Source organism: Artibeus jamaicensis, unplaced genomic scaffold (genome assembly GCF_021234435.1).
Source record: "Artibeus jamaicensis isolate MK-2021 breed Jamaican fruit bat unplaced genomic scaffold, CSHL_Jam_final contig_426, whole genome shotgun sequence".
NCBI classification, from domain to species: Eukaryota; Metazoa; Chordata; class Mammalia; order Chiroptera; family Phyllostomidae; genus Artibeus; species Artibeus jamaicensis.
This window is the reverse complement of record NW_026521826.1, coordinates 3,442,186-3,456,631: the sequence shown is the minus strand read 5'-3', so window position 1 is coordinate 3,456,631 and position 14,446 is coordinate 3,442,186. Positions and strand designations below refer to the sequence as shown.

General features: G+C 36.2%; 1 protein-coding gene across 6 annotated transcripts in view; it reads left to right on the top strand.

Moving 5' to 3' along the window:
* The window catches only part of MINDY3 (MINDY lysine 48 deubiquitinase 3), a 103,726-nt gene that overhangs the window by 86,121 nt on the left and 3,159 nt on the right, over positions 1-14,446 (top strand). Inside the window, exons 12-15 of one of the 6 annotated variants that reach the window (XM_053665824.1) lie at positions 429-507; positions 1,567-1,605; positions 4,579-4,685; positions 6,054-6,431. In XM_053665824.1, coding sequence (XP_053521799.1) covers positions 429-507; positions 1,567-1,605; positions 4,579-4,685; positions 6,054-6,127 — 299 coding nt within the window. In that variant the 3' untranslated portion in view covers positions 6,128-6,431. Of the gene's footprint in view, positions 1-428; positions 508-1,566; positions 1,606-2,505; positions 4,686-6,053; positions 6,432-8,626; positions 8,715-13,601; positions 13,674-14,446 lie in introns of those variants that run through there. The other 5 variants (XM_053665825.1, XM_037155173.2, XM_053665826.1 and 2 more) reach the window with 5 other exon arrangements.

Here is a 14,446-nt window from a genome sequence, read left to right as displayed (position 1 = left end):
TTGATCATTAATGAAAGAGCAGACTTTATTATTCATTTCTTTCTACCAATTTACAAAGAAAGTTAGAATTTCTTTTTTTAAATTTTATTTATTTTTCAAGTACAAGTACAGTTTTTTGTTTGTCTATTTCTCCCAGCCCACCCCACCCCATGCTCCCCACCTCCCTCCCATTTCCACCTCCCTTAGTTATTGTCCCTGTGTCCCCTATACTTGTTCCTCTAAATACCTCCCTTCTCCCCTCTGGTTGCTGTCCCCCCGTTTTCTGTTTCAGTGTCTTTGTTTTTATTTTGCTTATCAATATTAAAACTATAATCAGTGGCAATTTTTCAGAATTGAGTCCTCATAGATACATATGAAAATAAATTTGCCCTGTTTTTATTGGAGAAAGAAAATTATTGATTAAATAAAAGTTGTTTTCATTTATTTAGTTCTGTGTGTCAACTTAGCAGGACTCCAAGCTGAATTAAGAAGAAAGCAAGTAAAACTCGTTCAGCTACCTCAGAAAAGGTATCTTCTATATATGACTTATCATGGAGAAAATAAGTGCCACCTTTTCATCTGAATACCATTGTTGTGGGTTAGCTATATGTATAGTTCACTCTAAGAGGAGGGTTAAAAATAGAATAATTTTTCATTTTTAGTTATTTTAGTCACTTAGAAACTAATCTATTTTTCCCCCAAACATAAATGCTCGTTTCAAGATTTAAACAGATCAGACTTTCTCAGAACATTTAATATTCTTACAAGCTTCTGCTTTCCACTTTCTATTTAGCAGAGGCTGTTATGGGGACAGTTGTTCTTTGTCACCTTCTTCAGAATATTTGTAAAATAATTGACCTAGAGGGAAGAAAAGAGAATTTGAGTTCTGGTACTGATGATGATGTCTGTGCCAGCTCCCGCCCTGGCTGCCCGTGCATGGGTCTGCCGTTTAGGTAGACTGTGCTAACCCTGTGAGCACCATGCTGTAGGCATAGTATGAATTAAATGGACTTGTGCAGGTTAGTCACCATTTATAGCATTGCTGCTGTGAAACTACATTCTCAGTGTTCTACGCAGGTAAATTTATTAATGATCTTTTGAAGCGGGGGCCTGTCTAAAAACAGTAGTAATTATAGCCTTCTTTGCATGAGACATAAAATATATAAAGCACTTTACCTTTATGGTCTCATTAAAACCTTACCTTAAACCCACAAGGTAGGCAGAGATTATCATTACCATTTTGTTAAGTAAACTAACCTCGTGACAGTTTGTAACTTCTTGAGAAATAAATGCACTCACTTGGTATCAGGAGCTTGGATTTAGAGACCACCTTGGGTACTCTTTTTAACTGTGTGGCGTTCTTAACCTCAGTTTTCTCATCTGTGAATGGACTTGATATTCATTTTATATGATTATTTAAATACTCAATAAATTGACCATATTGTTGTTTTATAAAAAAGTTAAAAAATGTGTGGCATAGAGCTTATTCAGTAATGTCCAAAGACACAGAATTCTACCTAGAATTTGAAACGATAGACACATTTTCATACTACAAGTAGTGATTTTTTAAAAATTTGTTTTTTTTAGCTTTCTCAGAATTACATCTCAGGAAGGAACCCTATTTGGGTGAGGAAAACAGTTTGATTTGAAAGGAGCCCTTTAAATACTAATTTTAAAGTGGCTAAAATATATTGAGAACCATCCTTTGTCTGAATGATTTCATTGTGCTGCATTTTTTAATCTTGAAGAATAATTATACTTAAAGATTGTTTCAGTGATATCAATCCTTAGACATTATCTAGAAATTGTCTTCTGTTTAACTCAGTCTTTTCTGTGCCTTTTAACCGATACCGTCTCCTCCTCTACACTCTGGCTGCTTCCCTTCCCTTCCTTGCCCCGCCGTCCTACGCTTTGCTGCGGCCTTGCCGTTGCTCGCTCTTTCCTGCTGCCCCAGCCATAGCTTTTTTGTGTCTTGCCACCATGTTTTGCTTTGCAATTTTTTTCATCCCTGATATAAGTGATTCTCCAGGACAGGTCAGAAATTAATTACTCACTTCTTTCTGAACTTAACACATTCAGTTCACAAAGCTGTTTTTGAAAAACCATGGTGTCTGAATGGACTAGTTTGTTGAAACTTGAAGTGAGGATTAGCTTGAATAATTAAATGTCACAAATGTTACTGGGCAGATACTTGTACCAGGCACAGACCTAGGCTGTGGATTTAGGGACCCCTGCCATCCAGGAGCTCCTCACCTGCCGGAGTCAGCTGAGCAAACTAGTAGGAATACGAGGCAAGGAGGCCAAGGCAGGCGGAAATATGAAAATGTCTTAACTTTGCCCAGGGGCAAAAGTCACATACTTTTTTCAACAAGAGTTATATTAAATTGTAGGTATGTTACTAAAATTTTTAAGTAATAGGTAAAATATAACATTTAGTAAAAATAAAATAGTAATTATTTGACTAAAACAAATAGCAACTAGCTTTTAATAATTTTTCTATTCCCCATTTTCTTTTTTATTCCCAAGAAACTCCCACCTGCAGTGGTTTGAAAATGTTGCTGTCCTGAATGTTTGGCCCCAGGCTCTTCACAAGCCGTCTCTGGCCCCCTCTGCCAGTTCCTGACATTTGCTTTCTTCTCGAAGCACCTGGGTAAAAGGGACCTGACAGGCTCTTCCCCTTCGGGTGCTCCCTGGTCTTCCCTCATCTTTCAGAACGGAGTGGCGCTTCTCTCCATAAAGTCTAACTCTGATTTCTGCATAGTGATGGGATGGTTTTCTTACCCAGGAAATGACAAACTCACCGAACTAATATTCACTCCCCTGCATTGCTAAGCCTTTGCACTGAGGTGTTTTTCCTCTCAGCCGCTAGGAGCTTGGCAGTTCTCACAGTTTGTTTGCTGGTTTGAAAACAAACTTATTTTTAAACAGCTTTTTTCCTCTTTTTCAAGTGTTTTAAAACACAATTTAACTATTCAATTTTTACACAGTAGCTACTTACCATTACAACTGCTATGCCTTCCTTAGTCCTCCCTCTCCGAGTACCTATTCCTCTGAGCCTGTAAAAGTCTGTTTTATATTCATTGGTTAACTTACCAGTGCATTCAAGTTCTGTGTTTTCTTTTAGGTCTGCTGACTAGTCAACAAATTGTACTCTTTGATTTCCTCCGCTGTTTTTTTGCTGTGTATTGAGGTCTTTATCATCATCGTGTCTGTATTTCCGTATTCTCTAAGGAATCAGTTGACTAAATACTAGTTTCATCTGGTTTTAAGTTGATTCTCTTCCTTTTCAAGAATTTTATTAAGAATTTTTCCTGATAGGTATGATTAAAGAATAAAGTAACATCAAAATAAATGTTTCAAAGAGGTAAGCAGTTTCCAGATTTCCTCTTTTAATCTTGGGTAAAGACTTGGAGGTACTGAAAAAATTATAATCTTTAGTTATAAAAGACTGTATGTATAAAATGTACTGGTTTAGTATAGTTACTGCTGCACTCCAGAGAATGCTTACAAGTTGTAAATCTCATAGGTACCTTAAAAATGTGTTGGAATACTTAAGCTTGATGTTAATCGTATTTGAGGCAAGAAAAAAACTGTTGTTTTCCTAGCTGCAGTTTGTGTCTTTATTGAGCCACTTAGTGCTTTCTGGGACGTGGGAGCTGAGTCTCAGGCCACAGTGGGACTAGGTAAGCCTGCCACTGTTCAAAACCCCCGAAGAACAGGTAGTGCACACTGCTTCTGTCCAGCCAGTGGATGCCCACGACGGCCCCGAACACAGAGACTGCCCAGGTGACTGCTCCTGCCTGCCCGGGGCCAGGGAAGCCTGTTTTACTTTTAGAGATGCTGAGCTTTTTCGCTGTAACTTAACTGAGCAAAAATATTTTCTGGGTTTTAAACTCATCAAAATTAGGTTTACAGAGCTTGATACAAGTTCATTATTCACTGTACCTTAAACTGTTGGTAACTTGACAAATCTGAACTATTCTGAGACTACTCTTTTAAAAAATTGCATTTTTACTACATTATTTTATTGTATTATTCCATTACCATTTATCCCCCCATACCCTCTTCCACCTCCACCTCTACCTGCCCCCACTGCAGTCACCACATTGTTGCCTGTGTCCATCAATTCTTTTGTTCTTTACTCAATCCCTTCACTCCCCCAAATACCATATCCCCAGAGCTGTCAGCCTGCTGAGTCTGTCTCTGTTTTGCTTGTTCAGTTTGTTCATTAGGTTGTATGTATGAGTGAAATCATGTGGCATTTGTCTTTCTCTGACTGGCTTATTTCACTTAGCACAGTGTTCTCCAGGTTCATCCATGTTGTTGCAAAGGGTAATGTATTCTTCTATTTTACAGCTGAGTAATATTCCATTGTGTAAATGTACCATAGTTGTTTTATCCACTTGTCTACTAGTGGACACTTGAGCTGCTTCCATATCTTGGATATTGTAAATAATGCTGCAGTGAACATAGGGGTACTTATGTTCTTTTGAATTCATGGTTTAGGTTTCTTTGGATAAATTCCCAGAAGTGGAATCACTGGGTTATAAGGCAGTTCCTTTGTAATGTTTTTAGCTAACTTTATACTGCTTTCCACAGTGGCTGCAGCAATCTTCATTCCCACCAACAGTGCACAACTGTTGCCCTTTCTCCACATCCTCACCAACACTTGTTTGTGGCTTTATTGATGATAACCATTCTGACAGGTGTGAGGTGATATTTTATTATGGTTTTAATTTGCATTTCTTTGATAATTAATGACTTAGGGCATCTTTTCATGTATCTGTCAACCATCTGTATGTCCTCTTTGGAGAAGTGTCTGTTCAGGTCCTTTTGTAATTGCATTGTTTGTTGTTGTTGTTATGGTGTTTTCAAAGTTCTTTATAAATTTTGGATATTAATCCCTTACGAAATGTGTTGATGAATATGTTCTCCCATTCAGTGGGTTGTCTTTTTATTTTGATGATTTCTTTTGCTGTGCAAAAATTTTTGTTTGATATAGTTCCATTTGTTTATTTTTCTTTTGTTTCCACAAAAATTGTAGATTTTTAAGTACCCTAAATGAATCTTAACCTTTTAGTCAAGGCCAGTCTGTCTTCAAATGCGTAAACATCTGCTTATGAGGTTTAAGAAAACACCATTTTAAAATCGTAACCACTCTGTCTCCTTTCCCGTAGAGACAGAGTGGATGCCACATGCTGAAGAGCAGCCACACTTTATTCTGTTATTTGATTATCTTGGACATCTTGGTCTCCATGACAAGATTCTTTTTAAAGTGTCTAATCCCTGAAAAGGATATTGTGTTAGACGTTGATTTAAAGCTGAGGCAGTCTTCAGGAATGAGTAAAGTAGAAGAACTCAGGCATTGCACATTTAAGGGAATGAACAACCCCTGCGACGTCACACTGTCCCGCAGGCTGTGTGCGTGTGTCACTTTCTGTCCCATCAGCAGAGCTGGGGCCATGTGCTAGTGCCATTTCCTCATCAAGTCCGAGAAAAGGGATGTTTTCCATAAGCTAGTCTTTATCAACATTTGATTCTGCTTTTTCCAATTAAAGCTACAGCTTTCACAAAGATATCTTTTCTTGTTCATATATTGTTATCTGAATATCAGTGGATCATTAACATTCTTCAAAAAGTTAACATTGTGAAAACAGGAATTTATTGATAAAGAATTATTTTAACTTGATTTCTTAAAGGGAATTTAAAGGTTCACATTATTGAAAGATGTACCTAATTAGTAAATATTTGTTATAACTGAGTAGAAAAAAACTTGTATCATTTAAATTTATAGGCCTGTTTTAAAAGGCAATTTGGCTTTAAGGTTTACTTTGAGTTCTCAGAAACTAACCTTGAAAATAAATCTTTGCCTATGTGCCCAAGAGAACGAATATAAGAAAATGTCTAATAATAATAGGCATAGTACCTAAAATAAACTTAATAAACTGTTTCTTAATTCTTTATATTCATTTTATGTGATTCCCCACCCCTCGGCCCACTGGGATCTGATCAGTGGTGATATAGCATTTCTTGAAGGAAACTTGTATCCCAGCTTGTGTCCATTGTCTCCCCAGATAATGGATTCATCCCTGATTCACTTCTGGAAGATGTGATGAAGGCGTTGGACCTCGTTTCAGATCCCGAGTAGTAAGTAAATAGGAACCATTATATAACCAACTAAAAAATTCCACTAAATTGAAAACATACACAGCTATGCTCTTCTAAAAATCTAAACCTGCACGTATGAACCATAGCACTTCATATAAAGCAAAGATTTATGAATAAATCAGACTAATCAGTGTTATAGCAGAGACTTCACATACTTAAAATGAGCGCCCCTTCCTACTGTGCACTTACTGTCCTGCTGAAAAATGTGCTAAAAATGTAAAATGTCTATTTTAACAAACTCAATGTTTTTTCTTCATTGCAAACCTTTTCCATTAAAAATTTTGTCCATATCATTAGTAGTTTCAATGAATGTAATGACAGGTCTGTATGATAACCATATTGCTAATTGTCCTGCTTTAAAAAGTGGGATTTTCATTAGATTAAAGACATTTCTAGATGATTAAGTTAACTGATTGAAACCTTGTAGGTGACCCAGAGAACAGAGTTTTTCAATATTGAAAGTATGAAAGTATTGCCTAACACTACTAATATTGTATCTCTGTCTCGCTGTTACACTTGTATATTTGTTACATCTATATTTTCCTCTATAAATTTGGGATCTTTATTGTGCATGAAAATATCTTTCTTGTTAATTGGACCTATGCTGATCAAATGTGGAAATAAAATAAAGATCACCTATGATCTGCACTAACTTGTATCTGCACAATTATTTTACCTTCTGATCATTTTTTTGACAATGAACAAAAAACATTTAAGGATTCAGCAAAAGCAATGTAAAATATGTTCATACACGTAGTTTTTAAAACTTGATTCTATTCTGTTTTTAGGTAAATCAGGTGTTTTCTTTGGCAGTATGAAATACATATACATTTACAAACCAATCACATTTGAATTAATGTCTCAGTCTTACTGTCAAGAGCTGTGATGTTATCCAGTCCTAATGGACATAGTTGCTGTTCCCAGCTTAAAGAGGAGAAATTCAGAGGGCATTTAACTGGTTCAATAAATGGAATAATAGTAATTAGTATATTTCTTCTAAACTGATTTCCAAGTGGAGACCATCTTGTTTTCATTGCTCTAATTTGCAAAAGAGAATTGAATTCAGGTATTTTTGGTTACTACCAATTTTTAAGACAGGAAGTAGGGAAAAAGAAAAGTTATTGTTTTTTTTCCAAATTCTTACATAGATAGGTATATATTATCTATAGCCATACCTTGGTACTCGTCTGTCTCAGAATTCATCAAACCTTGTACTTGTCGCGGGGACAAGTGCATTTTTGATGAGAAAAAAGTGTTTCAGCACTCAGTGCTTGCTGGGGATTGTTGCACTTGCTGGAATTTACATGAGTCACAATGCTGCCCTGCAAGAGGATACACTTCATCACTTGTCAGTGGAAAAATGCATTCAGTACTCATTGTTTTCACTACTTGTCAAGGTTCTGGAATGAATGGACCAGTACCAAGGTACCACTGTACTTAATTTTCCTTGTTTCATCAGAATACATAGCATACCTTGAATAAAATTAGTACAAGTTAGATCGTTTTTCTAGAAGTAGCTAAAAGATTAGACTCAGTTATTCACTCTGTAATTAGGTCTAGTTTGTAATACACAATGGCCCATAAATTAGCAGGGCCAAATTTAGGATTAATAAATTAAATGTATTATATGTAATGTGCTTTACCTTCATTTGTTTTATGTCATACCTTCTGCCCTTACTCAGACCCTTTAAAATGTCACATCCTTTGCATATTTAATAATAAGATGTACTTAACTTGGCATTTATTGTTTGGGAGATAATATGGAAAATGAAAATGCTCTGTTTAGAAAGTTTTCATTTTTAAAATCCTTCAAACTGCAGTCTGCTATTTTTCTCTGCCTTCTTTCTAGTCAAACTTAATACCTTTCACCAGCCTAAATGGTAAGGGTTATGCAAAGCACTGTCTAGTTGAAACAGTGAAGTATACCTACCATTTACTGTAATTTAATATACCTTAGCTCTTTGAGAATTAGCTTTACCTCTTTAACCTTCAAGTTACATTACCTAAGAATGTCAAGCCTTCACCTCATTCTTTTCTTAAAAGTAAGCTTTTTAGGAGTTGTTTTTGATTATCTGATGCACTACTTCCCTTGGACACTTTCTTTTTCTCCTTGGCTTAATATAAGCATTTTTAAGTTAAGTGCCTCATTTGTTAAAATGGGGCATACCTATGAAGCGAAGAGAATTTGCCTTTGTGAGGTTATAAGCCTGTGTTTATAAGCCTAAGTTTTAAAATTACTTTACCTAATAAGGAGCAATATTCCAAAGTCATCGTCATAATTTAAATTCTAAATAGTAACAGATTATTCTGGTTTAAAAATAACCAAGTTTTGGCAAATCAGATGTCATTAAGAGGCTAAAAAGAACAGTTCTTAAGATTTTTGGCAGTCAAAGTGTTATAGTACCAGTAATTTAATCATGAAAGAAGAAAAACTTTTTTTCTTTGGTATCCACTATTTTTTTTTCCTCTCTCCCCACAGTATAAATCTCATGAAAAATAAATTAGACCCAGAAGGATTAGGAATCATACTGTTGGGTCCATTTCTTCAAGAATTTTTTCCTGATCAGGTAACATAGTTGAAGAAATTAATTTTGTTCTCTTGGGATAATCATCTGTGATTGTTTTAGCATTTTTTCTCCTACTCATGTAAAATGTTCTGACATGCAGATCTGAGACTAAAAAAAGCAGTATTACGTAACTTGGTGGCACCGAGAGGATAGAAGGATGTGTATGTTCCGACACGGTCATACAGAGGTTTGAGGCAGAGGAGTGGTGGAAATAGTGTGTACCCCCATATACACACATAACGACACTGTTTGTCTAAAGAAAGCGTAGAACTGAGAAGTATGGGGAGTAAAAAGAGGAAGACTCTTATCCACTGTCACCTCTATTTTCCTTCTGTCACGCAACTAGTGTCAGTAGATTCGTGTGTACCTTTTTAGAACTTTCTAGATACTAGAAAGAAGGTAAAGGAGCCTATATGTCGTGGGAGCTCCTATTAGTGAACCTACTTTCCAGGAGAATTTTAGGTAAGTCAAAGAAAAACCTTTGAGTAGAGCTGTGCTGTTTTACATTGGGACATGTTTTCCATTGAGCTCTGTTAGCAGCTCAAGTTAATAAGAATCTTTGCTAGTCTCATACTCTTTCGAGTTATGTGTGCATCATTGGCAAGCCATTTCTACAGCTTACACCTGTCTTTTCTTGTGTTTTCTTATTTACGTGGAGGATTTGCCATAAAGCAAATTATTGAGCTAGGTATCTTCTGATCCCTTCATCAGATATTACCATAATTTAAAGTTCATTGTTTTAATAGAAATGCCTATTTCTATTCTGTCTCTATTATAAAAGAGATGTATTGTCAAGTAAAAAAAAAACAAATCCAAAGTATGTAAAGAACTCATACAACTCAGCACCAAAAATACACCAAATAATCCAATTCAAAAATGGGCAGAGGACCCGAACAGACACTTCTTCTAAAAAGACATACAGATGGCCAACAGATATATGACAAGATGCTCAACTTCACTAGCTGTTAGGGAAATGCAAATCAAAACTACAGTGAGGTTCTACCTCACTCCTGTTAGAGTGGCTGTTACCAACAAGACAAGTAATAACAAGTGTTGGAGAGGCTGTGAGGAAAAGGAACCCTCGTCCTACCAGCAGGTAGGAATGGAAATGGTTACAGCCACCAGGGAAAACGGTACGGAGCTTCCTCAAAAAATTGAGAATAGAGTTACCATATGACCCAGCAATCAATCCTCTTATGGGTGTCTACCCAAAAAACTTAAAAACATTTTTTGCAAAGATATATGCATACCTATGTTCATTGTAGCATTATTCACGGTGGACAAGACATGGAAACAAACAAAATGTCCATCCACAGATGATTGGAGAAAGAGGATGTGGTCACCGGAGGGAGAGAGGCAGTAAGTGGAGGGTGAAGGCCGCCAAAGGTGTGCTGTGGGCACACAGGCGGTGTACTGATCACATACCATAGACATGCACACCTGAAGCCTCAGTAATGTTAGTAACCAGTGTCACCCCCCCAAATTTAATTATAAAAAGGATACTTTTTAATAAATAACAAAGTGATTAAAAGTGTTGATAAAATTATTAAATATTAACCTATAATTGTTAATTTGATATCTCATATATATTGTCTTTAACAGAGTAGACAATATTATTGACATTTAATCTGGGAAACTAAAAAAGAAAAAGGAACCCATGTTTTCTAAACATCTGTCTGTGAGCAAAGAGGAAGGGAACATTCAAAAAGTAACTAAGGATATCACATTATAGCTATTAGACTTTTAAAAGTTTTGGTAAATGCTTCATGCAAAAATAGATTTCTTTTCTGATATTGTTAATGAGACTCTTGGATTGTTATATTTGTTCATACTCCCAACTGCTAGGGTGTTTTGAACAGTTCTTTTTTAGATTCTAATACTATGTTTTAGATATAATAAATGTTTAACAAATTTTAGCATTTTAAACATTTTAGACAATAATGTTACTTTTAATTTGTTTCAAGACTGCTGTCAGAACATTTTAGAGAAATATGATCTTTTAGTTATAAGACAGTAAAAAGATAATATTTGTTTTTAATTTTGGGAAGATTTTGAAGTCATTAGGAAATGTCAACAAAGTAAATACCAACCATAATTATATTTAATTAATTATGTAATATTGCTTATAATTCTAAGAACTTAATAGTTTAAGAAATTAACTTTTTAATTTTAGCATTCTTTGAGGCAGTTAGAGAATTCTAGGCTCCTTCTCTTTTACAGATGACAGACTTTACCATTTTTTTTGTTCTCTCCAAGTTCATGCCTTAAGTGATTATTTCTTGCCATTATTATTCTGAACAAACTCAGCATCTGAATTTACTTATCTCACTGTTCCTGTGTAGTTCATGCTCTTTCCTCAACCAAAGCATGTTACTCTGCTCTTGGTTTCCCGTAGAGCCATGAGTTCTCAAAGTGTGGTCTCCATGAACTTGTGAGAAATGCAAATTCTCAGGTCCTCCCCTGACCTAGTAAATCAGACGCTTTGGTGGGGGAGCCTAGCAGTGGATCTGAAGGCCCTCTGGGGGATTCTGATGCGATGTTGCCAAAGTTTGAGACCCACTGCTTTGGAGATAGACCTGGCACGTTCTTACCTATTTACTCCCCGGGAGAACTCAGACCCCTCTCCGTGTCCCAGAACTTCTCTGATCGTAGCTCATACCACTGATGTCCTCTTTCTTTATAGTCACAAGTGTAAAATGACTATCACTCATTTGGGCCATTGTTCATATACTGCTTTGTACTAACAGACCATGATAGTGATCCTTTGTAAACATTGAATCAATCAGGAATACATTAAGTCAAAACTAGAGTCAGAAGGACAGCCAGGAAGATATGTAACTTCAATAATCTTTACAAATGTTTAAAGTAGGTGCTATGGAAGAGCATTTCTTTGCTATGAAACAGAGGCCGAGGGAAAATTTTTGAAATTTTAAGGCAATTTGTTTATAAGAATAGCAGAAGCAGCTACCATATACTATGCACCAGGCACCATGTGCCTTATGAATTAGGTGATATTTTTTCCCATTTTGGCAATGAGAAATTTTAGGATTAGAGAATTTAGGAAATTGCTTAAGATTATACAGCTAATAAGGGGCTGATTCAAGAGTCCACTGTAGGTCACCTGACCCTAGAGACTAAGCACTTTACCATTTCGTTAAACTGCCTTATGCCAGTTATTAATGACTAGAACTAGAGAATTTAAATTGTATTCAACCACAGTATTTATATTGTAAAGTACATTAACTCTGAAAATCAACAGCCAAATTATTTATCTAAGTAAATAATTGCACTGACTCAGTATATATATAATTGAGGAAATGATCAAATAAATTGATTTTTCTGTTTGTTATGAAGCATTGTCGATAGGATAAAAAAGTTGTAAGAGAGCTTGGATTTTAGGTGGGAATATAAGAATGAAGAGTTAAAAAAAATTTTTTTAAATCTTTCAAAATAACAACTGAAGAGATAATACCAAGTACTATTTCCAAATTAATTTTTGAGAAAGTTATTGTTATAAAGGCCCCAAATTATAAACAGGTGTATTTATGTAAAGAAAAACTTTACAGAAAAAGTAAGGTTTGAACCAGGTCTTGAAAATGAGAGAAGAGAAAAAGGCATTTGAGAGAGAAGTAAAAAATGATCATAAATATGCAAAGAACAAACAACAAACGATCTTTTCATGGGAAAATGAGTAATGTGTTCAGCTAAGATGAGAATTTAGAAAGGTGATAGTTGCAGATAGGACTGAAAAGGTGGATTAGGTCCTGTGTTTTAGGAGTCTTGGCTGCAAATCACAGAACTCCAGTCTGCAGTGACTTAAGTGGGAAGGACAGATATGAATGGGCAGGAGTAGTTCAGAGGATTTGAACAAGCACTGAAGGCAGCACTAGGATCTTCTAGAACAGGGCAGTCTCTTCATCTTGTATCCTTCCTCCCTCCAGAGTATCTACATTCTTTCAGCCTATTGTTTTCTGGGAAATGGAAGCTACCCACAGTTCCCAGGAACTCTCCTCCCTTAGTTCCAATTGGAAAAAAATTCTAAGGAGGGACGCTGGCCCAGCTACATCACATTCCCCATCCTTGTATTAATCAAATATGGTCAGGAGACAAGGGATAGGCACAGGAAGACAGCCACAGGCCCTGAGAAAAATCATTGGAGCCAGGCACCTTCAGTGGACCAGACCATTAATGAATGGCCTTGAATGCTAGGTTAAGAGAGTTGTACTTGATACAAGGTGCAGACAGTAGGAGTAATACGAACAGTTTTTCTGAAAGTTTGGTATAATTATTTATACAATATCCTTTCTTTACTTAATAATATTAAAGTCTAAGCATTGATTGTGTGTTTTCATTTCTCACAATGTTATCTTCACTATTTAAAAGTTCAAAACATTCAAGTGATATTTTGAGGGATGGAAAACCCTAATTCAATTCTGTGCACCAGGTTGGAAGTATTGGTGCATGTATGTTTTGTGGTCTGAGTAAAAGTGATATTCCTGCCTTCTCATACTTGCTGAGGAAAAAAAGTTATTTACACAAGAGAAAAAAGCCAGAGATGTGTTTTAGTAATATTTTTGTGTTTTAGAACCTTGTCCTTTTTAAAAAAAACTTATGGTAATACATGTGAGTAGTTAAAGCATGAAATAGAGTAGTGCAGAAGAGCTAACAAAGACCACACTTTCCAGCTCCTTCTTGAGAAGCAACTGTTTCTGCTTTTAGATTTTCTGGTAGTGAACCCCACAAGTCAGAGTTTCTTGTCTTATCAAGTGATTACCCCATCCATGGATGAGGATTTAAGAACCTCACATTTTACTGTCAATTGCTAATTAGAAATTGCCCGATGTAAAGATGTAATTCAAAGTTTTAATAGTACTTTATTTCTAATAGGGCTCCAGTGGTCCAGAGTCGTTTACTGTTTACCACTACAATGGACTGAAGCAATCGAATCACAATGAAAAGGTATGGTAATTCATTCCCATAGTGATTTGTCTTCACTTGGGTTGATAAAACAGGTATGTCAGTATATGACAGTGTTTGATTTCCACAAAAATGCTACCCGAGGAGATTATTCCAAGAGTCTCTTTTCTGTAACAATGTATTTTAGAACTGGTCATATCTTGATTTGTGTGACACTGAGATCTTTTTTGGAATTTTGGAGTAATAGTTTCACTGTGACAAAAGAACTGCTTCTATATAAATGTTGTTACCCTTGTGTGTGTGGATATTACTAAGTCAACACAGTTTAGTCCAGTGAAAGTTACTGGTCCACTTAAGTGAAGACACGGGTAACAGATTTTTGACTGAGAAAAATATTTTTAAAGGATTTAAGTCAATAACCATAAATATGGTCTGTATGTGCCCGTTTTACAGAAGAGGAAACTGAAGTGCAGGGAGGTGGGCAACTTGCTAAGGCCAAGCAGCCCAGAGATGGCAGAGCTGGGGCTGAAACCTGGGGGTCTGCCCGGGAGCCTGTGCTGCACCCCACCGTGCTGTGCAGCTTTCCTCTGTGAGTGCACCGACGAGGGGAGGTACCAGGGTGACTCACCTCTGATGTACCCACCTGGTGTACTCCGAAAGTCGGTCTCCCTGATCCACCCTTTTGATTAAGTATTAGCTTTGTCCCATGTATGAGATGTTTGTGTTAGCATTTATTCAAGTAGCAGTCACAGTAGATATAGCTAATATTAGAAGGAATGAAGCCTAACATATTTTTATTTGAAACAATCATGCTG